General features: G+C 52.6%; 2 protein-coding genes across 6 annotated transcripts; one reads left to right on the forward strand and one right to left on the reverse strand.

Annotated features, from left to right (window-relative positions):
* The first annotated feature begins 901 nt into the window (after window positions 1-901).
* RMND5B (required for meiotic nuclear division 5 homolog B) lies at window positions 902-16,295 on the forward strand. 5 transcript variants are annotated; one of them, XM_047730124.1, is made up of 12 exons: window positions 1,061-1,270; window positions 4,114-4,205; window positions 5,428-5,578; window positions 10,008-10,058; window positions 11,787-11,932; window positions 12,056-12,196; window positions 12,702-12,802; window positions 12,987-13,153; window positions 14,051-14,216; window positions 15,324-15,426; window positions 15,526-15,680; window positions 15,767-16,295. In XM_047730124.1, exons 3-12 carry the CDS (start codon window positions 5,440-5,442, stop codon window positions 15,828-15,830), a joined length of 1,233 nt encoding a protein of 410 aa, XP_047586080.1. In that variant the 5' UTR covers window positions 1,061-1,270; window positions 4,114-4,205; window positions 5,428-5,439; the 3' UTR covers window positions 15,831-16,295. The 5 variants fall into 5 exon arrangements, with proteins under 5 accessions (XP_047586079.1, XP_047586080.1, XP_047586078.1 ...); XM_047730123.1 differs by lacking the exons at window positions 1,061-1,270; window positions 4,114-4,205 and adding an exon at window positions 902-1,054; XM_047730122.1 differs by lacking the exon at window positions 4,114-4,205.
* Window positions 16,296-17,146: 851 nt separating this feature from the next.
* On the reverse strand, window positions 17,147-20,590 carry NHP2 (NHP2 ribonucleoprotein). Its single transcript, XM_047730128.1, has 4 exons — window positions 20,339-20,590; window positions 20,190-20,259; window positions 18,073-18,178; window positions 17,147-17,495 (listed from the first exon to the last, which is right to left on the reverse strand). The coding sequence occupies exons 1-4, from the start codon at window positions 20,502-20,504 to the stop codon at window positions 17,370-17,372; spliced, it is 468 nt and encodes a 155-aa protein (XP_047586084.1). The 5' UTR covers window positions 20,505-20,590; the 3' UTR covers window positions 17,147-17,369.
* Window positions 20,591-23,224: the final 2,634 nt, after the last annotated feature.

Consider the following 23,224-nt stretch of genomic DNA (forward strand, 5'->3'; position numbering starts at 1 on the left):
ATTGTGCAAACGCTATACAGAAAACAAGATTGAGCAAGGGCGTTTGGGGGTGGGGTGGCAGGGAGGAAGCCTAGAGGGTTGGAGGGGAGGCTGCTCTGCAATGACAACTGGCCCCAACAGGGAGAAGGAAGTCGGGGAAACAGAAATAGAGCCTGTTTCTAGTCAAAGTCCTTGAGGCCTGCGGGGGAAATGGAGGTAGGAGCGGGCTTCTCTGCCCCTCCCCTACATTGCAAGGGAGCCTGGGAGGATCGTGAATTGAGCCCTGCCCTGCGTTTGGGGTCACCGCCTTTCTCTTCCTTCCTAACCTTTACCCTTCCTCCTTAAAACGGTTATGCAATCCCCCCCTCGGCCCCCAAGGTGGTCGGTCACAGAGGGCGGCAAGACAGAGGCTGGGACCCCCAGCAAAATCCTTCTGTTGAATACCCAGTGGGTAGATCAAGTACAGGCTTAGGGGACCAGCGAGGCCGGGTAGAAAAAAACTTTTCTTTTAAAGATCAGCTGGTATTTCAAAGAAGGCACCAAGGAGCCATAGCAGGAAAGCTGAACCATTGGACCCCTAGCAAACACTCTGCAGTTTGGGTTTGTCTTCACCGCAGGAGGGCAAAAGGCAGGGCGCGGGGAAGGCACAGTCCCTTCGGGTTTCGGTTTCCGAGAGCGGAGGTGGGGCGCTGGGATCTCGGGGAGGAGGGGGAAGCCGGGCCCCTAGGCCCGCGCACCCCCGCGGACGCGCACGTGGGTCGGTCCAGTTCCTTCCGGCCGGGATGGATGGTCGCGGCCCCGGCCTGCGGCTCTGGGTACCCGGTGAAGCCCGCGGGCGACAGTCAAACGGCGGGAGGCCGGGCTTCCAGCCGCAGCCGTGTTCCTTCAGGCGACTCCACTCTAGCCCCACGGCAGGGGGAAGCGCGGCGCTCGGACCGGAAGCCGCTGTTCCGCGGGACGGCCACCCCTCCGCGCGGCCGTGAGTGGGCGGGTCCAGATCCGGCGAGCAACCGCCGTGGCTTCCGGTTCCGATGACAGACGCGCCGGAAGCCAAGGTCCCAGCTGCGGGGATCAGGTGAGAGCTGACTGGCTTCCGGGCCGGGAGGTGCGGGCGGAGGGCGAGGTGCCCCGGGACGGCCGACGGCGGCGCGGGGGTTGCGGCAGCTCGGCCGGACTCCCAGGCCCCGGGCCTTCTCCGGAGCACCTCCGCCACCACCAAGCCGCGGCCCCAGCCTGCCCCTGGGCTGGCTTTCTCCTCAGTCCTCGGGCGTGGGGACCAGGAGCTGGAGAGGTAACCGGGTGTGGATGAGGGGGCCAGACAGGGCATTCGAGCGCGGTCTTTGGAAGGCTGAGGCGGAGTTTGCCAGTCATTTGCACGTTAATGCAGGTGAAGCTCCTAGCAGAAGCTGCAGCCTAGAGGAAATGGTGGACTTTGCCCTCCCTCCAGTTTTGGTTAATGACAGAAGAAAGATTTGATACTTCAACTAGAGATGTGCCGTGAAGAAAAGGAACAGTGATAAAATGGAGTGTCTGGCGTGGGGGTGGAGCAGAGGGGCCAGCGTCAGATAGATCTCAGAAGAGTTGGACCCTGGACACTGGACCCTGATAAGGAGCCAGTCCTGGGAAGATTTCGGAGAGGAGTGTATTAGACAGAGGGAACAGTCTGTGCAAAGGCCCTGAGACAGAAATAAGCTCCTGTCAAGGACAGAAAGGAGACTAGTGTGGTTGGAGTGTGGCCAGTGAGGGGGAGAGTGGTAGGTGAGGCTGGAGGGGTGGTTGGGAGTCGACTCCAGTAAAGCTTCTGAGGCCATAAAAAGCGTTGGGCTGGCTCAGACAGGAACATGCAATTCTTGATCTCTGAGTCCTGAATTCCAGCCCCATGTTGGGTGCAGAGAATACTAAAAAAACAAATTTTTAAAAAGGAGGGGGGATTTTTTGCTGAGTACAGTAAGAATCTATTGGGTTTTAAGCAGAAGAGTGGTGGCTAGAGTGGAGAATGGATAGAGTTGAGGGGTGCAGAAGTGTAAGAGTTGGGTCATTGGAGGCTGTTGATTTCTGTGTCTTTGTCCAGTTCCGTGTCTGTGATTTGCACAAACTTCTTCCCTTTAGCCCCAGAAGGGACCCTTCTGTTTCAGGATGCCGAAGTCTGGGGACAAAACCCATGCATGCCTTAGTGGGGGGTTTAATACTTCAGTTTTGTCTCTTCCTGTCATTCCCCCCCTGCAGGTTTGAGCCCAAGCCCCCTAGCCCAAGAGTTAGGAAGTAGATGCTCATTTAATCAGCAGGCATTCACTGAACACTCACTGTGGACGAGGCCCAGGCCCTGGGCTGGGCACCGCAGGGAGAAAGAGGAAAAAACTGGCCTCCAGGCCTGAGCAGGTCACTGTCTAGTGAGGGGAGACCTGTCGACAGGCAGTTACTGTGCCACAGAGCTGAGGACACAGAGCAGAGGACTCCGTGTGTAATCACACAGGGGTTGTGTGTCAAGCCATGCGGTGTTGAGTCAAGGGTGACAGCATCTGATGTGTTGTTTTGGAGGAATCCTCCTGGTGGGTCATTTCTGGGGGACGAGGGCTTGAAATGGACATGAAATTCCACTGGATTCATCATGAAGTTGTCACAGACAGACTCACACACTCATCCACCCTAGTGCCTGGTGAGGGTGACCCAGTGGGGTTCAAGCAGAGTGGCTCACCATGGACAGACTGAGTTAGCCTCCTGGACTTTCTGAGTGGGATGCTTGCAAGAAGTTCTGGTTTCCCAGCTTCTTTATTTTATTTTAGATGTTTTATTGAGTTAATCAGACTTCTCAGTTCCTTATACATTTAATTGATTCAGGCAGGGCCTTTGTTTCTTCTGTATTTATTGATGTATTCCCTTTTATCTCCATTCTTCCTCTCCCACCCACCATAGGAAACCACTCTGATGTGTTTGCATGTGTCTTTTGTTGTAGGCATAGATTTTTTTTTTTTCTTTTTAAAGACACACCCTAAGAGCACCTGGGTGGCTCAGTTCGTTAGGCGGCTGCCTTCCACTCAGGTCATGGTCCTGGGATCCCTGGATGGAGCCCCGCATTGGGCTTTCTGCTCGGTGGGGAGTCTGCTTCTCCCTCTCTCTCTGCCTGCCTTTCTGCCTACTTGTGCTCTCTGTCTGTCAAATAAATAAATAAAAACTTAAAAAACAAAAAAAGAAAATCCTCATATGCATCTCCTTCCCCAGCTTTCTTTCTTTCTTTCTTAAAGATTTTGTTTATTTGAGAGAGCAGAAACAAGCATGGATAGGGGAAAGAGCAGAGGGAGAGGGACAAGCAGATTCCCCACTGAGCAGGGAACCCAACGGGGCTGGATCCCAGGACCCTGAGATCATGGCCTGAGCCGAAGGCAGATGCTTAACCGACTGAGCCATCCAAGCATCCCATTCGTGAGCTCTTTAATATGTCCAAGATGCTGAGTTGGGCTTCCCCGATACCATCCTTTTCAGTTGGTGTCGACAGGGCCAGTCTATTTGACCTTGGTGAAGTCCTGACCTTTCTTGAGGTGTAGTTATATTTGCTAAATTGTGATCTGGGGCCCAGACTCTTGGCACACATTTCTCTTGTGCTGCCAGGTTTCCTAGGTGATCATCTCACAGGCTCTGTGGTTGACTTCCTGTTTCCTGTCTTCATTAATCGCTGCTATACACTTACTCCAACCACAGATATTGGCCGCTTTCCCTTCCTGGTGAGGTGGTGGGCTGTTGAGCTGGTGCAGAGAGTAATGTGATAGAAGGCCTGGCTTCACTTCCCAGGTCTCCCTTTCCCAGCCGTGTCATCTTGGGCAAGTTATTTAATCTTTCTGTGTCTCATTCTCTTATCTATAGACTGGGTCTAATAACTGTACCTACCTCATAGTGTTTTGGTAAGAATTAAATAAATTACTTGATGCATGCAGCGTCATTAGAATGGTGCTTGGCACATAATAAGCCCCAATGAAATGTTAACTAATAATGGCAGTAGTAATTATTATTATGACACTGTTTCAGACAGGAGTCCCTGGTGTATTTTGCCCATCGTGGGTCATTTTCAGTTATAGGGTATTTGCTCAGGGGTCATGAAGAGGAAGGCATGTCTTCTGGACATCATGATTATGATTACAGATTGTAGTGTGAAGACATCAGCTTAAGGAGAGAGGGCAGAAACACATCTCAGGCCCTGGGTTGCCATTTCCCCATCATTCATCCCTCACTTGGTAAGGAGATGGTGGTTGTAGGCTGGGCCGGGAGGTTGAGGCAAAGACTGGTGGTGCTGGTGGGAATGGGGAATCTGGTGAAACTGGGAGCATCCCAGTGGTCACACTGGCCATGGGAGTCTTCTGATACTACTTTGTACCCTTCTTTGAGACAATGGACAGCTGGCCAGATTTGAACATTTGAGAGAATCCTTCATTTCAAATCCTTTAGATGAAAATATAGGGAGGGAAGTCTGTCACCAGCATTTTGAGGGGTGTTCACATGGTCACCATCAAAGGCTGCTCTGGAATAGAGGGGAGCAGTGGCCCAGAGTGGAAGGGACTTAGGAAGGGCGCCTTGTTGGTGGGACCAGAAAAGTCAGCTTTCTTTTCAGTGGCGTAATGAGGAGGGAAGCGTGCGTTATAACCAGAGATGTTCTAGTCTGGTGGGGGAGGTGGCCCCTCAGATTGGTCCTTACCCAGTGATCAAAACTGAAACAGAAGGGTGCCAAGTGGAAGGAGCCCAGTGGCAGCAGCCTAGGGATGACTGCTGGAGGAGGTGGTCTCTGGGCTGACCCGGGAAGGATAAGCCAGCTTCTCGAGCAGTTGACAAGGGGAGGGCTGACAGCATATCTGGGAGAGGAAGCCACATGAACCCGAGCCTAGAGCTGGGAGGGACCAACAGTTCTGGTTGGCCAGACACAGGGTGAGCAGCAGGGGAGACTGAGGCTGGAATGGTGGACAAAGCCTATCAGGGCCACGTGCTTGGCACCTAGGCTGGGTTTTCAGTTATTGGCTATTCAGGGCTGCCTTCGGGGGTTCTATCACTGTAGTGTGTGGAAAACCAAGTCCACTAATTGAAGAGAAGGTGCTTAACATACATGAGATATGAAAATAGGTGGTATTCATACATATTTCTAGTAGATAGTATTGCCTGCTGAGGACTATGTGAGGCCTGCTCTCTCTTCTGATTAAAAAGAGATGACCAGGGATTATAGAATGAAAAGAGTTGGGAACAGTAATTTTGTCACCATGATTTAAAACACCTGTCCTTATGCCTGCCTGGTCTCTCTGGGGCACCATGGCTTGGGGTGATGGGTGCCGTGGACACCTGTGTTAAGTCAGGAATTGCTGAGTGTTGATAAATGACATGGGTGTGGTGAGGGGGATCTGGGAGTCCTCCGCAGCATGCCCCCCCCCAGCCCAGGTGGGGCCTGACGCAGCTGACCCCTCCCGCCCACAGGCAGAGGTCACCATGGAGCAGTGTGCAAGTGTGGAGAGGGAGGTAGACAAGGTCCTCCAGAAGTTCCTGACCTATGGGCAGCACTGCGAGCAGAGCCTGGAGGAGCTCCTACACTATGTGGGCCAGCTGCGGGCTGAGCTGGCCAGCGCAGGTGAGTGCCCCCCCCAGAGCCCCTGGTCTGCCTGCCCAGGGGCCTGGGAGCCCCCAAGGCCTCTTGGTAACAGGCTCCTAGAAGGATGACAGTTTGGACATTAGTCTGTGGGTGTGGAGGCCTCCTTCAGTGGGATAATTGGAGTCACTCTAAGTTATTTCAAAAAGCCCAACAGAAATTATTAGTTTACCGGGCGCCTAGGTGGCTCTGTTAAGCATCTGCCTTCAGCTTAGGTCATGATCTCGGGGTCCTGGGATTGAGTCCCACATCGGGCTCCCTGCTCAGCGGGGAGTCTGTTCCTCCCTCTCCCTCTGTCTGTCTCTCATGAAGTAAATAAAAATCTTTTTTAAAAAATTATTAGTTTACCTAAGATTATTTTCATTTTATGTTTTGTCTTCCATTTGTTTTTCTACTTTGAATTTTTAAGACACCTTGAGATCATTTCATTGAGATCATTGACTGCTGATACGTTGCCATACTGGCTTTATCACTTCTCCTGCCTACTCTTTTTAACCACTTGAAAGTTGCAGCTATCATACCACTTTGCCCCTAAACTTTCAGTGTGTATCTCCTAAGGTCACGGGCATTCTTTTATGTAAATACAGTATAATTATTAAATCAAGAAGTTAAACATTAATGCAGTATTATGACCTAATAAATATAGCTCAGTTCTTCAGTTTTGTCACTGTCCAGTAGTTTTCACAAACCACTTTTTTTTTTTTTTTAAGATTTTGATTTATCTGATAGTGAGAGAGGGAACACAATCATGGGGTGTGAAAGAGGGAAAAGCAGGCTTCCTGCTGAGCAGGGAGCCCGATTTGGGGCTTGATCCCAGGACCCTGAGATCGTGACCTGAGCAGAAGGCAGACACTTAAAGACTGAGCCACCCAGGCGCCACTCATAAAACATTTTAATTTTATTCTCCATTCTAGGATCCAATCCAAAATCAGGTGCTGCATGTAGTTTCACATGTCTCATCTTTGGATTTTTAACCTGGGACAGTTCTCCCACTTGCCTTTCTCTTTCATGACACTGACGTTTTCAAAGCACTAAGGCCAACGATTTTGCAGACTATCTCTTGGTTTGGACTTACCTGCTGTGTCCTCCTCCTCACCCAGGTGTTGCATCTTGGGCAGCGGATTCCTTTGGAAGTGATCTGGTTCTCAGGGCATCATATCAGGAGGTATAAGGTGTCAGCTCGTTTTCCCTGATTGGTGATGTGAACTGTGATCACTCGGTTAAGATGGTGTCGGCCAGGTTCTCCTTGTGTAAAATTAAGTTTTCTTTACAGTTAAGGGGCATCTGGGTGGCTCAGGGGGTTAAAGCCTCTGCTTTCTGCTCAGGTCATGGTCTCAGGGTCCTGGGATCGAGCCCCATATTGGGTTCTCTGCTCTGCAGGGAGCCTGCTTCCTCCTCTCTCTCTGCCTGCCTCTCTGCCTACTTGTGATCTCTGTCAAATAAATAAATAAGATCTTAAAAAAAAAACAACATTTCTTTACAGTTAATTAGTAAGAAATTTGAGGGGAGATGCTTTGAGCCTATGTAAATGTGCACTTTCTTGTACTTGAGCGCATTGATCCAGGGATGATTTCTTGCCTCAATCAGTTATTAGAAAGCAACATGGGTGACTTTTCCTGCTCTGTCATTCCTTCATATTGGCCATTGCACAGCATAGGTTTGATCTTGTGGGTCCACTTACATGCAGATTTGTTTTTCAGTAAATACAGTACAGAACTGTAAATGTATTTTCCTTTTTTATTATTTTCTCAATGACATTGTCTTTTTCATAGCTTTATTGTAAGAATACGGTATATAAAACAGGTGACATACCAAATATGTATCAATTGACTGTGTTCTCTGTAAGGCTTCTGGTCACCAGAAGGCTATTAGTTACCTTTTTGGGGAGTCAAAAGTTACCTACAGATTTTTGATTGTGCACGGTGTGGTGCCCTTAACCCCCATATTGTTGAAGGATCAGCTGTCGTTGTTGGCATTCAACTTTGGTTTTCCCCTTATTGTCAGTTCACACCACGTGGATTCTTTTTTTTTTTTTTAAGATTTTATTTATTTATTTGACAGAGAGAGAGATCACAAGTAGGCAGAGAGAGGGGGAAGCAGGCTCCCTGATGAGCAGAGAGCCCGATGTGGGGCTCGATCCCAGGACTCTTGAGATCATGACCTGGGCCAAAGGCAGATGCTTAACCCACTGAGCCACCAAGGCGCCCTCACACCACATAGATTATTTTATTCATTGGGTTATAATCTATTACTATTATTCTTTATTTTGATTCTTTTATTTTATTTTATTTTATTTATTTGACAGAGAGAGATCACAAGTAGACGGAGAGGCAGGCAGAGAGAGCGAGAGAGGAAAGCAGGCTCCCTGCTGAGCAGAGAGCCCGATGCGGGACTCGATCCCAGGATCCTGAGATCATGACCTGAGCCGAAGGCAGCGGCTTAATCCACTGAGCCACCCAGGCGCCCTCTTTATTTTGCTTGTTAAATTGTCTTAGATTTGACCAGCAGTCACCCCTGATTCCTATGTCTTTTTTTTAGTTGATCTATAATTAAAATTTACCTTCTTAAAGTGTAGAGTTTTTGAGTTGATTTTTAGTATATTTACAGAGTTGTGCCATTATTACTACTGTCTAATTTCAGAACATTTTCATCACTCTGAACACAAATGCTACCCACTAACGGTCACACCGTTTCTCCCCCTCTTTCAGACCCTGCCACCACTTTCCTACTTTCTCTCTGTGGATTACCTGTTCTGGATACTTCCTAGAAATGCAGTCCTACGATGTGTGACCTTTTGTGTTTGGCTTCTTTGACCAAGCATGTTTTCAAGGTTCATACCTGTTGTACCATGAATCAGTACTTGATTCTTTTCTGTGTTGGGTCATATGGTGACTCTGTTAGCTTTCTGAGGAATGGGAAAACTTTACCCAGTGTAGCTGCAGAAATTTACTCGTTCCCACCAACAGTGCATGAGGGTTCCACTTTCTCTGTATCCTCACCAAGGCTTTTTTTTTTTTAATTTTTAAATATTTTATTTATTTGTGAGAGAGAAAGAATGAAAGAGAGAGAGAGCATGAGAAGGGGGAAGGTCAGAGGGAGAACCAGACTCCCTGCAGAGCTGGGAGCCCCATGTGGGACTTGATCCTGACCTGAGCCGAAGGCAGTCACCCAACCAACTGAGCCACCCAGGCGCCCCCAAGGCTTGTTTTTATGTCTTTCTGATTATGACCATTCTAGTAGGTACGAAGGGCTGTTGTACTGTGGTTTTGCTTTGCATTTTTGCATTTTCCTAGTGACTGACGTTGCTGAGCGTCTTCTCATGAGTGAGCTTGTTGATTATTTGTTTTTCCTCATCGAAGAACTGTCTACTTATATTGCTCCCCATTTTTTAATTGGGTTGTTTCTCTTATTATTGAGTTGTAGGAGTTCTTTGTATACTCTTTAATACTAAACCCACACTGGATAGTCTGTCACATGGGTTGTCTTTTCACTTTTTTGATAGTGAAGCATGAAAGTTGGTAATACTGATGAAGTCCAATTTATTTTTTCTTGGCTCCTGATGTTTTTATTGTCTTATTTAAGAAACCATTGCCTTGGGGTGCCTGGGTGGCTCAGTTGTTAAGTGTCTGCCTTCAGCTCAGGTCATGGTCCCAGGGTCCTTGGTTTGAACCCTGCGTTGAGCTCCCTGCTCTCAGGTGACTGCTTCTCCCTCTCCCACTCCCCCTTCTTGTGTTTCCTCTCTGTCAAATAAAGAAATAAAATCTTAAAAAAGAAAGAAAGAAAGGAAGAAAGAAAGAAAGGCCACGAAGATTTACCTGTGCGTTTTCTCAGAGTTTTGTAGTGTTGGCTCTTACACTTGGGTCTTTGCTCCATTTTGAGTTCATTTTTAGATATGGTGGAAGGTCCAACTTCCTTCTTCTACATGTGGATATTTAGTGTTGCACTCTTTTTTGTGTTCTTTCTCCTCTGAGGTCCTTTTCACATGGCCCATCCTTTTTATTTATTTATTATTATTATTATTTAGCACTTCCTAACTTTCTGGCAAATTAAGATAGTTCCTGGTGTAAGTAATTTTTGCAAGGAGATGTTCTTTGGGTGGAAAATTATATTTGGAACCCAAGGCCTGGATTGTTACTGAGGTGTCATTGCTTCTGGTTTTTTAGCAGACAGATCTCTGTTGCAGGCCATGAATTTATACTGATACCTCCAGTTTCAGTCCCCTATCACAGGGTTCTTCCCAGACCTCCCCCCTCCATAGCTGTATCTCTTTTCTGCAACAGTGAGAAGCCTGACTCCCAGCACCACATAGAAAGTATTTTCGGAATTGCTACACCTTGAACCTCTGTGAAAAATAAATCTACAAAGTAGAGTTTGTTTCCTTTTAGTTTTTTTTTGTTTTTTTTTTTTAAAGAAAGCATGCACATAAAAAAGACTTCAAGGTCAAAAGAGCTTACAGTGAAAAGTGAGTCTCCCTTTCTCCCCTATTCCCAGTTCCTGTGTGCCTCTCCCCAAAGCACCCCTGTGCCCAGTGTCTCAGGTGCCCTTCCAGACAGCATCTGTATGCACACGGAGGTGGCATGTGCGTCTGTCCCCCCTCCCCCCTAGGCTCAAGTGCATGCTTTCCTGCATCTTGCTTTTCTTCCTCCAGTTTGTCTTGGAGAATGTTCTGTCTCACTACGTAGAATTCTGCCTTGTTCTTGCACTTGGTTGCTTCCCATTGCATCGTGTGGTTATGCCATGCTGTGGTAGATGCCAGGCTGGGGTCTATGCTTCGATGGCAGGTTAACCGGGCCCTAGGATGGGTTCCTCTTGCGGGGCTGAAACACTCTATGCGGTGCCATTGGTTGACAGATGGTGGTGGCCTGCTGCAGGCTGTTTACAGGGAGACGGTGTGTTCTCCAATGGGGGTTTGACAGCGCTCCTGGTTTCAGGGGGGTCCTTGGGCAGGGAAGATTGGAGATTTCAGGTTAAAAGGCATTGGTTTCAGGGCATCTGGCTGGCTGAGCCAGTGGAGCACGTGACTTTCAATCTTGGGATCATGAGTTTAAGCCCCATGGTGGGCCTGGAGCTTACTTTAATAGAAAGGTGGGGGGGGGGCTGCCCATCTCCCTGTGTGAGGCCCCACCCCCGCTTCCTGGTGGTATTTGTCAGAAGGCATTCAGTTACAGGTACCAGAAACCCAGCTCAGACCAGCTTAAATGAACAGGCGGGAGTGGGGAACACTGGATTTGTGGACTCAGGTGACTGAAATGTCCAGGCCCCCCTGGATCCAAGTACCTGTGTGATCCCCTCAGTCTACACTGTCCTCATTCTCAGAGCAGTGCCCCCCTCCCCCGAGGAGGTCCCGGTACTCCAGTAGCTCCAGTTCCCATTCTGTGTGTTCAGTGACTTGGTAGATGCATGTCTCTTCCAGGGCTTCTGGTCTTGGAGCTGAGACCCTCCCTGGCTCTCTTGGGTCACATTTCTTTCCCTGAACCAAGGCGCTGCCATCTAAAGAAGGTGCACTGGTGCTGGGCTGGAGGAAGGGGCGGATGCTCTGTCTGTCCTCCTCTCTTCTGAGTCCCATGTGCTCTTGGCAGTGGGTCTGGTTCTAGCCCAGCTATGGCAGTAGAAACCACTGCAGGCTGGGAGTCCTGAGCCAGAAATATCCTGAACTTCCCCGGCAGTATCTCTGGGTTGGTAAGAGGCACTAACATGGGGATAGTGCCTTATGGCCCAAAGCTGCCTTGCACGTGGCATCTGACTCAAGACAGTGAAGAGCCATCTGGTGTGGTGGTGAGGAGCAGGTGTTTAGCTCTGTCATTGCTGTCACCTAGCAAGTCATGGCCTCAGCTTCCCCAGCTACAGGACGGGATACTAACAGTGTCTGCTGCAGAGCATGATGGGGAGGATTAAAGAAGCTAAAATAAAGTACTTTCCCATAGGACGTGCCGAATCATCTACATTTCACAGCAACAGACAGGGCAGGTCCTTTCACTGCATGAATGAACCGAGAGATGAAGCCACTTGGCTCACTTGACCAATTCCAAGGCATGCAGTTAGAGTGGCAGGACCTGGGACGGAAGCCAGGGTCGTTCACCCTGGGGTTTGGGGCTGCGTCCTGGGCCTCCAGGCTGGTGTTGAGAAGAGAGCCAGGAGGGACCAGGTGTGCTGCTCTGTGTCCTGATTCACTGCCAGTGTTTCCCTGTAGCCCTCCAGGGGACCCCTCTGTCAGCCACCCTCTCCCTGGTGATGTCCCAGTGCTGCCGGAAGATCAAAGACACTGTGCAGAAGCTGGCTTCGGACCACAAGGACATTCACAGCAGCGTCTCCCGAGTGGGCAAAGCCATCGACAGGGTGAGTGTGTGGGCAGCCTTGGGCGGGGGGTGGGTGAACCCCAGGGCTGGTGTCTGGGGCTGGGGGTGCTCAGCAGGAAATGAGAACGCTGAGTCACAGGGCCTTGTCTCTTGTCCTCGGCAGAACTTTGACTCAGAGATTTGTGGTGTGGTCTCCGACGCGGTGTGGGACTCGAGGGAGAAGCAGCAGCAGATCCTGCAGACGGCCATCGTGGAGCACCTGTACCAGCAAGGCATGCTCAGCGTCGCCGAGGAGCTGTGCCAGGTAACGGCCTCTCTGCGAAGGTGCTAGAAGCAGCCTCTTCTGCTTCTGCTTCGTGGTTGGCTTTCAATTTGCTTCCTGTCATGCTTTCTATACACTGATTTTAGAAAGGAAATCATTGCCCCTGCCATCAATAGAAGCTAGCTCCACAAATATATACGATGGCAAGTGAAGTCATGAACCTCTAGCTGGGTTCGGTTGCCCGTCAGGGTTCTGAGTTGAGGCCTGATACTGCTTTCTTGAAAAGGGAGATTAGTAACATGACAAAGTGGCACTTGTTAAGTGTTACAAACACACGAGCAGTAGAAGTAAGGGTACTTTCTCAATGTGATTAAGAGGACTGAAGAATAACTTTCTTACCATGTTCAACACAGGTCTCTAATCCTGGGTCTGGGGTGGGTTTTGTAGTCTGCACTCCAGGGAGGCCAGCCCGTAACACTCAGCCTTCCACAACTGGAATATTCTGGAAACACAGTCCTCCAGTGGTGGGATTGCACTCTCCCCACAGGAATCAACACTGAACGTGGACTTGGACTTTAAGCAGCCTTTCCTTGAGTTGAATCGAATCCTGGAAGCTCTGCATGAACAAGACCTAGGGCCGGCATTGGAGTAAGTTGGCCCTCAGGTGGGCCAGTGAGGGGACGGGGCCTGTCTGTGGTCTTCCCATCACCTGGTCTTCCCATCACCTGGTGTACTTGACATGCCTCTAGCCCTTGGGCTTTTGGAGCCCACCTCTCCATCCCAGCTCCACCAGGATCCCTTCTCCTGTCCCACCAGCTCCCTTTCTTCCCAGATGGGCCGTCTCCCACAGGCAGCGCCTGCTCGAGCTCAACAGCTCCCTGGAGTTCAAGCTGCACCGCCTACACTTCATCCGCCTCCTGGCAGGCGGCCCCGAGAAGCAGCTCGAGGCCCTCAGCTATGCCCGGCACTTTCAGCCATTTGCTCGGCTGCACCAGCGAGGTGAGTGCTCAGGGGGCTGGGCTCTGGGCTGCCGGGCTCCGGTGGGTGTCAGCCTTAGCAGGGGTCAGGGCTTGGGGTGTGAGTCCCTGCCCCGCCTAAGGGGCTGTAACCAGGATGCCTTTCCCCAATCTGAGAACTCTGAGCCCTCCCTCACAGCCTCCCAGGTGAACTCCAGACTCAGGGCTCTCCCCCTGCACCCCGCATCCCCCTCTGCCATACCCTTCCAGCTTCGTCTTAGGTTGGGCACACCCTCCATGTGCCACACCTGCACTCAGCACACGGGGCAATGTGTGCCCCTGCACCTCAGCCCCAAGCTCTCCCACCTAGCAGCGGCCCATTCGTTTCCTTAAGACTCTCTCGGCACCTCTCCACAGCCTCCTTCCATCCCACCAGGATTTCCAGACCACAGTGACTAGAGTCTCCCCTTCCAGATGCTCGCCGTTAGTAACCACTCCTACCCGTAGTTACTGGTTCTTTAGCTCCACTCCTCCCTGTTTATTACCTCACATTTTGTGAAATCATAAAAACCAAGCATTGTCAGTTAGTAAATCTAGATACCACCTGAGAGCTTTTTAAAAGGGAGAGTAGCTAGTGTTGGAGAAGAAAAACGTGAGCACCAACCTGAGACCCGCTCCTCGGTGCACTTGGAAGGATGGAAGAGAATGTCGGACTGCGGCTGGTGCTTGTCCCAGTCCCGCAGCAGCAGCCCCGAGACTCCACCTCCACACGGGACTTTAGCGAAAACCAGTTTTGCCTGAGGGCATCTCTGCAGGCTGGTCCTGCTGCTCAGGGGCCTGGGAGCTGAGGGGCCCAGCCTGCTCTCCCTCTGCCCCCACTGCCCCCGCCACCTCCGCCCGCTCCCCCTGCTGCCCTGACCTGTGCCTGGTTGCCCCACAGAGATCCAGGTGATGATGGGCAGCCTGGTGTACCTGCGGCTGGGCTTGGAGAAGTCGCCCTACTGCCACCTCCTGGACAACAGTCATTGGGCAGAGATCTGCGAGACCTTTACCAGGGATGCTTGTTCCCTGCTGGGGCTGTCGGTGGAGTCACCCCTCAGCGTCAGGTACTGGCAGCCCCATGGGGGCAGCGCGAGTGGGAGAGTAGTTTCAAGGGAAACAGTGTGCCAGGGTCAGTACTTGGTTCTTTCAGACCTAAATTGGCTCTTAGTCATGCTTCTGGGTAGGAGTTACCTGATTTTCACAGTTGGAGAAACTGAGGTTAGGAAGAGTTGTGGCCTGACTTCACTGCAAGGTCAGTGGTGGGGTCAAGGTTCCCTTTTTGTAAGGTCTTTTGAATAAGGTCTCTGTGCTGCTGCCACCTCAGCCCTGACTTACCACAGGAGCCTCTGCAGCCTGGCCGCCTCTCTGACCACCGGCCATTGGGGAGATTGGGAAGTGCCTGGGTAGCATGTGTGGAGACCTTTCCCTTGGGAGGCTCCTTTACCGTGATGGTTCTCAGGACTCCACGAGGCCCTGGGAATTCCAGGTAGTTATGCTTGGTTTACAGATGACAGAACACACAGGCCCCAGGCAAGCGTGGACTTGCCCAGGGCCTGATGGGGAAAAAAGAGCACGTGGACCTGGTCCCAGAATCCCACCCTGCACCACAGTGGAGAGTGGCACGTCCCCTCCTGCCCCACCCCAGGGGGAAGGATTCTGGTTAAAGAACAGTGTTTCCCAGCAGGAACACCAGGGACAGCTCAGGATGGTGCTCGGGCACAGCATAGGTATTTAGCCCAGCCAGTCAATGCCCTGCCCCTGCTGGAGTCCCTGTGAGATTAGGATCTACCCTGGGTCTGAGTGCCCTCACTGATGATGACCCGTCACAGAGGTGCATGACAGCAGGGTGTGGCGGACAGGCTGGGGCCCTTTCAAGCTGATTACTGTCCCCATCACACCAGTGGCATTCCAGTGGTTTGGATGAGCTGGTATCTGCCCCCTGCATCTTTCTTTTGTCTTTCCCATAGGTCGTCAGACTTGGGGGTGCATTAGAATTACTCTAGAGTCGGACACACATAACTACCTATGTGGCACTTTATGAGCAACTGGGGAGACTTTCAAGGATCAGTCTGATATGTGCCACTTTAGAACCCCGCCCTAAGACACAGGCTGAGAACGGTGTGCCAGGCTCTGGGTTTGGGCCACTGCAGTCCTTGCTCTTTGTTCCGCAGCTTTGCCTCTGGCTGTGTGGCGCTGCCTGTGCTGATGAACATCAAGGCTGTGATTGAGCAGAGGCAGTGCACAGGGGTCTGGAGTCACAAGGACGAGCTACCGGTGAGGCCTGGCGCGGGGGGCTGTGGGGGGCAGGCAGAAGGCCCTGGGAAGGGCAGCCACAGCTGGCAGTGGGACTCACCCCTCCTCTGGCCTCCCCAGATTGAGATCGAACTCGGCATGAAGTGCTGGTACCACTCAGTGTTTGCCTGCCCCATCCTCCGGCAGCAGACCTCCGATTCCAACCCTCCCATCAAGCTCATCTGTGGCCACGTGATCTCCCGGGACGCCCTCAACAAGCTCATTAATGGAGGAAAGTAAGTTCCCTGTGCTCCGCCCCATCCTGGCTCCGCTCCCCTGATGGCCAGCCCCTGAGACATTCTCCACTCTCCTCCCTCTGCAGGCTGAAGTGTCCCTACTGCCCCATGGAGCAGAACCCAGCAGATGGCAAACGCATCATATTCTGATAACCTGCCTTGAAGGAACTTTGTCAGAGGGGTTTTCCACCCACGAGCCTTGCTCTGTCTCCGTGGGGGTGGATGGCTTCAGTAGACTGTGGTTCATTTCAGAGCAAATGCTGAGCACCACCATGGACAGAGGCCAAGAAGGGAGAGGAGCCCATCTGTGCCGGGCAGCTGGCTCCTTGGCTGGAAGGGTAGGGACACAGGCCTCTGTCCTCCTGCGGCTGCCCTGTTTCTGTATGCCAGTGACTTCATAGCAGCCAACAGGGAAACAAAGCACTTGGCCAGCTACGCAGACATCTTTTCAACCCTGCCCCAGTCAGGTCGCTTCCAGTCCTGCCAGCACCTGGCGCTGGAGCCGTGGTTCTTCCTCACGACTGTATGTATCCATTCCCACTGTAAATAGTCCGGGTTCAAACACAGTGCCCTGGTTTTATAAGTGAGCAAATATATTCACAGGCCTTCTCCTTACTTTACCTGACTTATTGGCTTCACCGACAGGGAATTACTGCACGCCCACCGCACCCAGAGAGAACTCAGCGTGCTGCATCTCTGACTGGGTGACAAAAAGGCCCAGGGGTGTCCCACCAGACCCTGGGCCAGAGGCTTTTACACAAAAATATATCCAGTCCTGCACCCTCCTTACTGGGAAGCAGTGCTTGAGGATCTCAGAAGGTGCGCTGACTTGCCCTACGGGACTCACAGCTTGTAAAGGAGACAGTTCGAAATCGAAACTGGATCCAACCCTCCATCCCAAGCTCTCTGCGGTTGACTCCACGGTGTCTGGAGCTCTGTTGCTGTGTGTCCCCACTAAGCCCCGTGCTGGGCCTTGGAGAGCAGGAAGGCACCTGAAGCCTGAGATTCTTGAAGGGCCTGGGTCACTGGGGTCATTATGGCAAGCAGGAGAGCTGGCCTGGGGTTCATCTCCAGCTTCATATGTGTACTTCAGATGTGCTATGTACATGACTAAATTGCTTCCAGAAGTTTCCCAGTGGCATTTCAGCCCCTTAGGGGCAGGGGAAGGAGGAAAGAGGAATAGGGGTGTCCCCAACACCGGCCGCAGGCTTCTGTGCATGGGGTCTGCCGGCGGCCTTATGGCACAGCTCCCATCAGTGGGAGGCGGAAGCTGGGGGTGGGCAGCACAGAGTCTGTTCTCAGCTGGAGTCTGGCACCAGCCCCGCCGGCCCAGCAGCAGCACCAAACACCCTTGGAGTCCTTCGGGTTCTCTGGTGAGAAAGGCTGCTTCCACTCTCTCCTGCCTACCACCTCCTTGGCCCCACCAGCAGCTGCCGCCGAAAAAAACACCCACAGACTCACCATACTTTAGTCTTAGCATTTACTTCCCCCACACTCCATTTTGGGGACCGTCTGCACTGGTGCCGAAGGGAGAAGATGCCAGCTCTGCCTTCCTGGACGAGCTGGCAGAGTAGCCTGGAGGAAGACGGGCCGCAGGGGGCCCAGGGAGAGGTGCGAGCACGGGCGCCCAGGGGCATCGAGCTGGCCCACAGCCAGCCCTGCAGCTTCCGGAGCGGGTGCCCAGGTCCTTCAAATGGGGGGTGGCAGGGCCTGCACCTCCTCTAGGCACTCATCATAAGCCTCCTGGTACTCTTCATGGGGCTTGACCATGATCACACAGGTGGGGCGTTTGGAGCCCGCAGCTGCACCCAGGTCCTACGGATGAGGGCAAGAAGGGCCATGTGGGGAAAAAGGCGGCACCACCTGTATGCTGGGGAGTCACAAAACCCTGACCCACTGGCTTCATCCAGCCCTCAGACATGTGCAATTCAGTCCATGCCCCATCTGCCAACTTTCAAGCTGTGGGCTGGCAACAGTGGGCCTACACGGCCCTGTGGCAAGTGTGAATGAACTTCTGGCCTCAGAGGCTGCTGCCCAAGGCAGGGCCTATGTTCTCCTCATCTCTATGTGAGAATCAGGCCAGCTACCAGTCCCTTGAACAGCAGCCCCCTTCCCCAAGCACTGCAACCACCTAATAGGACTAACATGGGCTCAGCAACTGCACGGACAGAGAACATCCTCGTACACCTCTTTTCTCATTCCCATGGTCCACGAGGGCGGGGATTCCCAGTTTTCAAAAAGGACACTGAGCCAGAGACCAGCAGAGCAAAGTTAGTCTCAACTCCAAAGCTTGCATTTCTCCACTGTGGCCTGCCTGGACCAACCTGATGCCAGACCCTCTCCAGTTATGACCAAGATCGGGGAGGGGTGGGGGCGGGCGTGTGTTCCTTACCGTCTTAGAGGGGATATAGACGTAGGGCAGATTCCGGTCCTCACACATAACTGGGAGATGGCAGTATACCTCAATGGGCAACGTGTCTCCTGCCAAAACCATGATCCTATAGTGAGAGAAACACCATTTCTAACTTGCCCATTCCCTCTTTCAGTTGAAAGTGCTACCTCTGGACAGAGAAGATGCCCCCACCCCGCCCTCAAGGACCCCAGATGTGAATCTCTCACCTTATGAAAGTGCATGCAAATTTGTTTGGTGATCACTTCCTCTGGGGAGGTGAGCCCTAGTTATGGGTAAAGAAGTAAATAAATACCCCACATAGGTGACAAGTGGAATTCCACTGGGACAGGTAAGGTATGGGAGTGACACCAAGGAGTGAGAGCCAGCCAAAAAAGGAATCAGGAGGCAACTCTGGATCAGAAAGCTTAATGAAGTAAGTGCGCTCCCCGAGGCACGCCTCTGCCTGCGCCTGAGCCTCTGGCCCGTCGGGATCTGCCTTTATTTTGGTCATCACGGCGGTGTCAGGCAGACTTTGGAGGGGCTGGAGAGGGGAAAGCATCTGAGACTGAGAGAATCAGAATGACTGCACATACCCAGGAGCTGGCTGATGGGGGCCTGGGATGGCTCTGAAATCCAGGGTAGTGATGGGGGCAGACAAGGAGGCTAGAGAGACTGGTAGCAGCGGAACCTCAGGGCCTTGAGTGCCAGGCTGGGAAGCCTGAGCTTGTCCCAAGAGTCACAGGGAAGCAATGAAGGCTCGCCAGAGAGCCATCAGGTAGGACTCCTGGCTGGCAGGTGTAAGGGCTCTGGGGCAAGGGCCTTGGGAATCCTGAAGACACCAAGGAAGAATATTGTCCAGAGAGGGGCGAGAGACAAACACAAGGAAAGAGCTCTTAGTTCCACGTACTGGGCCCACTATCCTAGGTTTCCTTTTGTCTTCCAGGCTGTGCTGCCGGCACCTCTTCAAGTGGCTTTTCAGTGCTGGTGCTCCTCACAGCCTGACCCTTGGCTGCACCTTCTCCCTGGCTGACCTGGGCCACAGCCAGGGCGTCAGGTGCCATGTGTGTCTGCACAAATCCCAAATCTGTTCTCTCCTGCCTGGCCTCTCCCTTCTAAGCGTCCAGTCCGTGTGGCCATCTGCCTATCTGACAGTTCTGCCAGGGGTCTGGGTGTGTGTGTGTGTGTGTCCCATATCTAAAAGGCACCAAACTCGTGATCTTCCCACGCAAATCCAGGTCCCTCTAAATGGGCCCTCTGCTCAGCTGGAATCCAGACCTCCTCACTCCAAGTCCCAAAGTTCTCTCAGATTCATCCTCTTTAATTGTTTCAGCCACCAATAACCTAATTGCCATCGCCATCACCTGTCCTACACTGGGGCAGCCTCTTAGCTCAATTTGCTTGTCTACTCTTGACCCCCCCCCCCACCCCCTCACCCCGATCCTCTCCAGTTGCCAGAAAACTCTTCACAAGGGTAAAGGTAATCATGTCATTCCCTGGCTTTAACCCTCGGTGGCCGGCAGAGCTCTGAGTACAAAAACTCAGTCTACCATGGCTTAGGAAGCCCCAGGAGAAGGCTAGGATTCTGTCCACCACTACCCTCTCTCCAGCCTGGGACCAGTATCTTCTGGCAGAAAGCCCCGCGCCCTAGACCAGACTTCCCACTGAGCATCACAGCCCCCAGCGCGACTCCGCTCTTAAGCACCAACAATGCAGCGCATACTTCCAGATGTGAAACACCGAGAGGCTTCGTCCCGTCCTCGGAAGGGTTTACTGCTTGGCCTGGAGGCCAGAACGAAGTCATGAAGGCATTCTCACTGCAGCCTGTACAGCCCTTCACAGTCCTCTCTGGACGTACCATGAGTGGAGGACGCTGGGCTCGACCCTGTGCGAGCTGCCTTATTCGCGCGCTTTCCCCAGAACTCACTTTCCCGGTGGCGTTCCTTCGAACCCTGGCGAGTGACGTGTACTGGAGGGAACCCACCCGGGGCCCGATTACCTCGTGCGGAGGGAGCGGACCACCTTCACAGACTTTCCCGAGCACCTCCCGAGTAGCAGGGATACCCGTGCTACCGTCCAGAGTCGCAAAACGCGCGCGCGGGGGGGGGGGGGGTGCTTACCCTTTCTCGCCTTTGTTGATAAACTTCTGAACCTCCTTCACCCCGCGCCGAATCTGCTTCTGCTTTACGGCTGCAACGACAGAGAAGTCAGTCGGGGGGCCTCGGCTCGCCGCCCGCGCCACCACCGGCCTCCGCGGCGGCTGCAGCACCTTTCTTGATGCACTTGTAGAGCTTCCGCGTGAGACGGCGAGAGGCCAGGGGCTGCGCGATGGGGTTCAGGTTCACCAGCAGCTCGTGGTAAGTGCGCTCCCCGAGGCACGCCTCCGCCTGCGCCTGAGCCTCCGGCCCGTCGGGATCTGCCTTTATTTTGGTCATCGCGGCGGCCGCGGCAACTAGGTAGCCCTCGCCGGGGGGTCTCCACGCGGCCCGGGCCTCAGAACCACTTCCGGGTCACCGCGTCCTGCGGAAAGCCGCCGTGCACCACAGCCAATTAGGGAATGAAGTCTCTGACTCCAACCAATCGTTGAGGCTCAGCTCCTTACAAACAGACCCGGGGGCAGAGTCTCGGGCGGAGGGGCGGAGCACTTCAGAGGCGGGACTCGTCAAGGGGACTCGGAGGCAGGGGGCGGGGGCCCGGCGGGGGGCGGGGGCCCGGCGGGGGGCGGGGCCCGGAGAGGGCGGGAAGGAATGAGGCCGCAGGCTGGGGCTGGTCGGAGAGCCCCGCCCCGCGCGTACTGGGAGCGGAGGAGGAGGTGGCGGTGGTGGTGGGGGCGTAACCACGTCAGGATCCTCCTGCCTGAGGGGCGGGGTCTGCGACGGAGCGGAAGAATGGGGATTCTAAACCTGGCAGGGATCTGACCGTCACGTGGTCCTGGGCGAGGTGCCGCAGGTGCCAACGTGAAGTGAGAACCTTGCGCGGCTAAGGGCTGCTTCCGTTCTAGCGCGGGTGCTTGCACTCTGTGCTCCCCACCGCCCCACTCACGAACGTCTCTCTTCCCGCAGCGACCTGCTCTCATGTTAGCCCCGAGAGAGGGTCCCTTCTGCCGCCTTACCTGAAACTGCGGTCCCTGCCGACAGCCCCTGACCCTTTGTTTTCCTCCTAGTTCCCAGGGCTGCCCGGCTGCCTGGCTTTACGCACAATCCAAGGTCTGGCCGAGACGCCGGCGCAGGGGGTGGGGCGGAGAGCGTGAGCCACCCCACCCCCACGGGAGCACTGGGGGCGCCGGCCCTGGGCTGTGGGGTGCGGTGGGGGACAGTTGCGAGCAGGTGTCCCCTCTGCAGGTAACCCTAGAGCGTTAGTAGATGCGGATGCCTGGGAGGTGAGCAGGCCCAGACTGGCATGGATCTCGTACGTCTGGCTAGTTTCTTCCACTGTGTCTTGGAAAACTGTATGGTTAGGGATTATACCTTTGCTACGAATTAATTGCCTTTGACCGGGTGTGGTAGGCCTGACATTTTTGCGGTGGGTGGCGGGACAGGCCGGTAAATGGAACTTCAGGAGTATGCAGGTGGCCCTTGGGAGGATGGGTTTGTTAAGCCAACTTAAAAATTGAACTTTTAACCCTGGAACCAAGTGCAAAGTCGTTCAATAAAAAACAAGTCGGATTTTTCTATTTTGCATTTCAGTGAGAAAAATCGGGAGCCAATCCATCCTAACCTTGGACCCCAAATAATTTTCACAAATAGAAACGTATGTCAGGGGCGCCTGGGTGACTCAGTCGGTTAAGCAGCTGCCTTCGGCTCGGGTCTTGATCCCACCATCCTGGGATCAAGTCCCACATCAGGCTCCCTGCTTAGCGGGGAGCCTGCTTCTCCCTCTGCCTGCTCAGCCTGCTGCTCCGCCTGCTTGTGTTCTCTCTCTCTGACAAAGAAAGAAAGAGAAATAGAAACATACATCAATTGAACAATGCAAATGAGTTCTATAAGCAATGAAAAAACAGTTTGAAAGTAAACAAAATTTGTATGCACAACCTAACAGGATAATGACCTTTTATAAATGTTCTCATTTTGGAATTAAAAAAAATTTTTTTTAAAGATTTTATTTACTGGGGCGCCTTCGTGGCTCAGATGGTTGGGCGACTGCCTTCAGCTCAGGTCATGATCCTAGAGTCCCGGAATCGATTCCCACATCGGGCTCCCAGCTCTGTGGAGCGTCTGCTTCTTCCTCTGACCTTCTCCCTCTCATGCTCACTCTCTATCTCTCAAATAAATAAAATCTTAAAAAAAAAAAAAAAGATTTTATTTACTTATTTGACAGAGAGACACTGAGAAGGGAATACAAGCAGGGGGAGTGGGAGAGGGAGAAGGCGACCCCCTGCTGAGCAAGGAACCCATGATGCAAGGTTCTGGGATCATGACCTGAGCAGAAGGCAGCCACTTCACTGTTGGAACCACCCAGGTGCCCCTGAAGGGTGCTTCTCTAGTCCTGGTTCTGATGGTGTTCCTGTGAACGTTATCAGCCATGTCAGACCGTTGATAAAGTGTCAGGGTCACAAAGGGAAGAGAGGTACCATGGGAAGATGTGTGCATGGGGCAGGATGAACTCCAGCCAGCAGAGGATTCCATCCCCTGGAAACCTGATTCAAGTGAAATTTTGCTTCACTCACCTTACCAAGGTCCCTGTTGTGAAGGCCTCCCTGTTCGTATAGGGCAGGAGGAGGAAGGAAGTCAACACTTATGTATCAAGCACATTACACGGAATATTTCATCCTTTCCTCACAAAGAATACCTTTGTTATTCACAATTTATGGAGGCTCGCAGGCTAAATAGCTCGGTCCTGCTCATACAAAGTTAGATTCCCATCCAGGTCCACTTGTCTGCAAGCCTACACTCTGTGCCCTGGGATACGTCCTCACTCAATTACACCATGCATTATTTTTTTTAAGATTTTTTTGTTTATTTGACAGATTGAGAGAGAGTGTTGTGTGTGCACAACCTGGGGGAGCTGCAGAGGGGGAGGGAGAAGCAGGCACCCACCAAGCAGGGAGCTGGACATGGGGCTCCATTCCAGGACCCTGAGATCATGACCCGAGCTAAAGGCAGACGCTTAACCGGAAGAGCCACCTAGGTGCCCCACCATGCATTTTTTTTTTTAA

This window comes from Lutra lutra, chromosome 5 (assembly GCF_902655055.1).
Source record: "Lutra lutra chromosome 5, mLutLut1.2, whole genome shotgun sequence".
In the NCBI taxonomy this organism is placed as follows: Eukaryota; Metazoa; Chordata; class Mammalia; order Carnivora; family Mustelidae; genus Lutra; species Lutra lutra.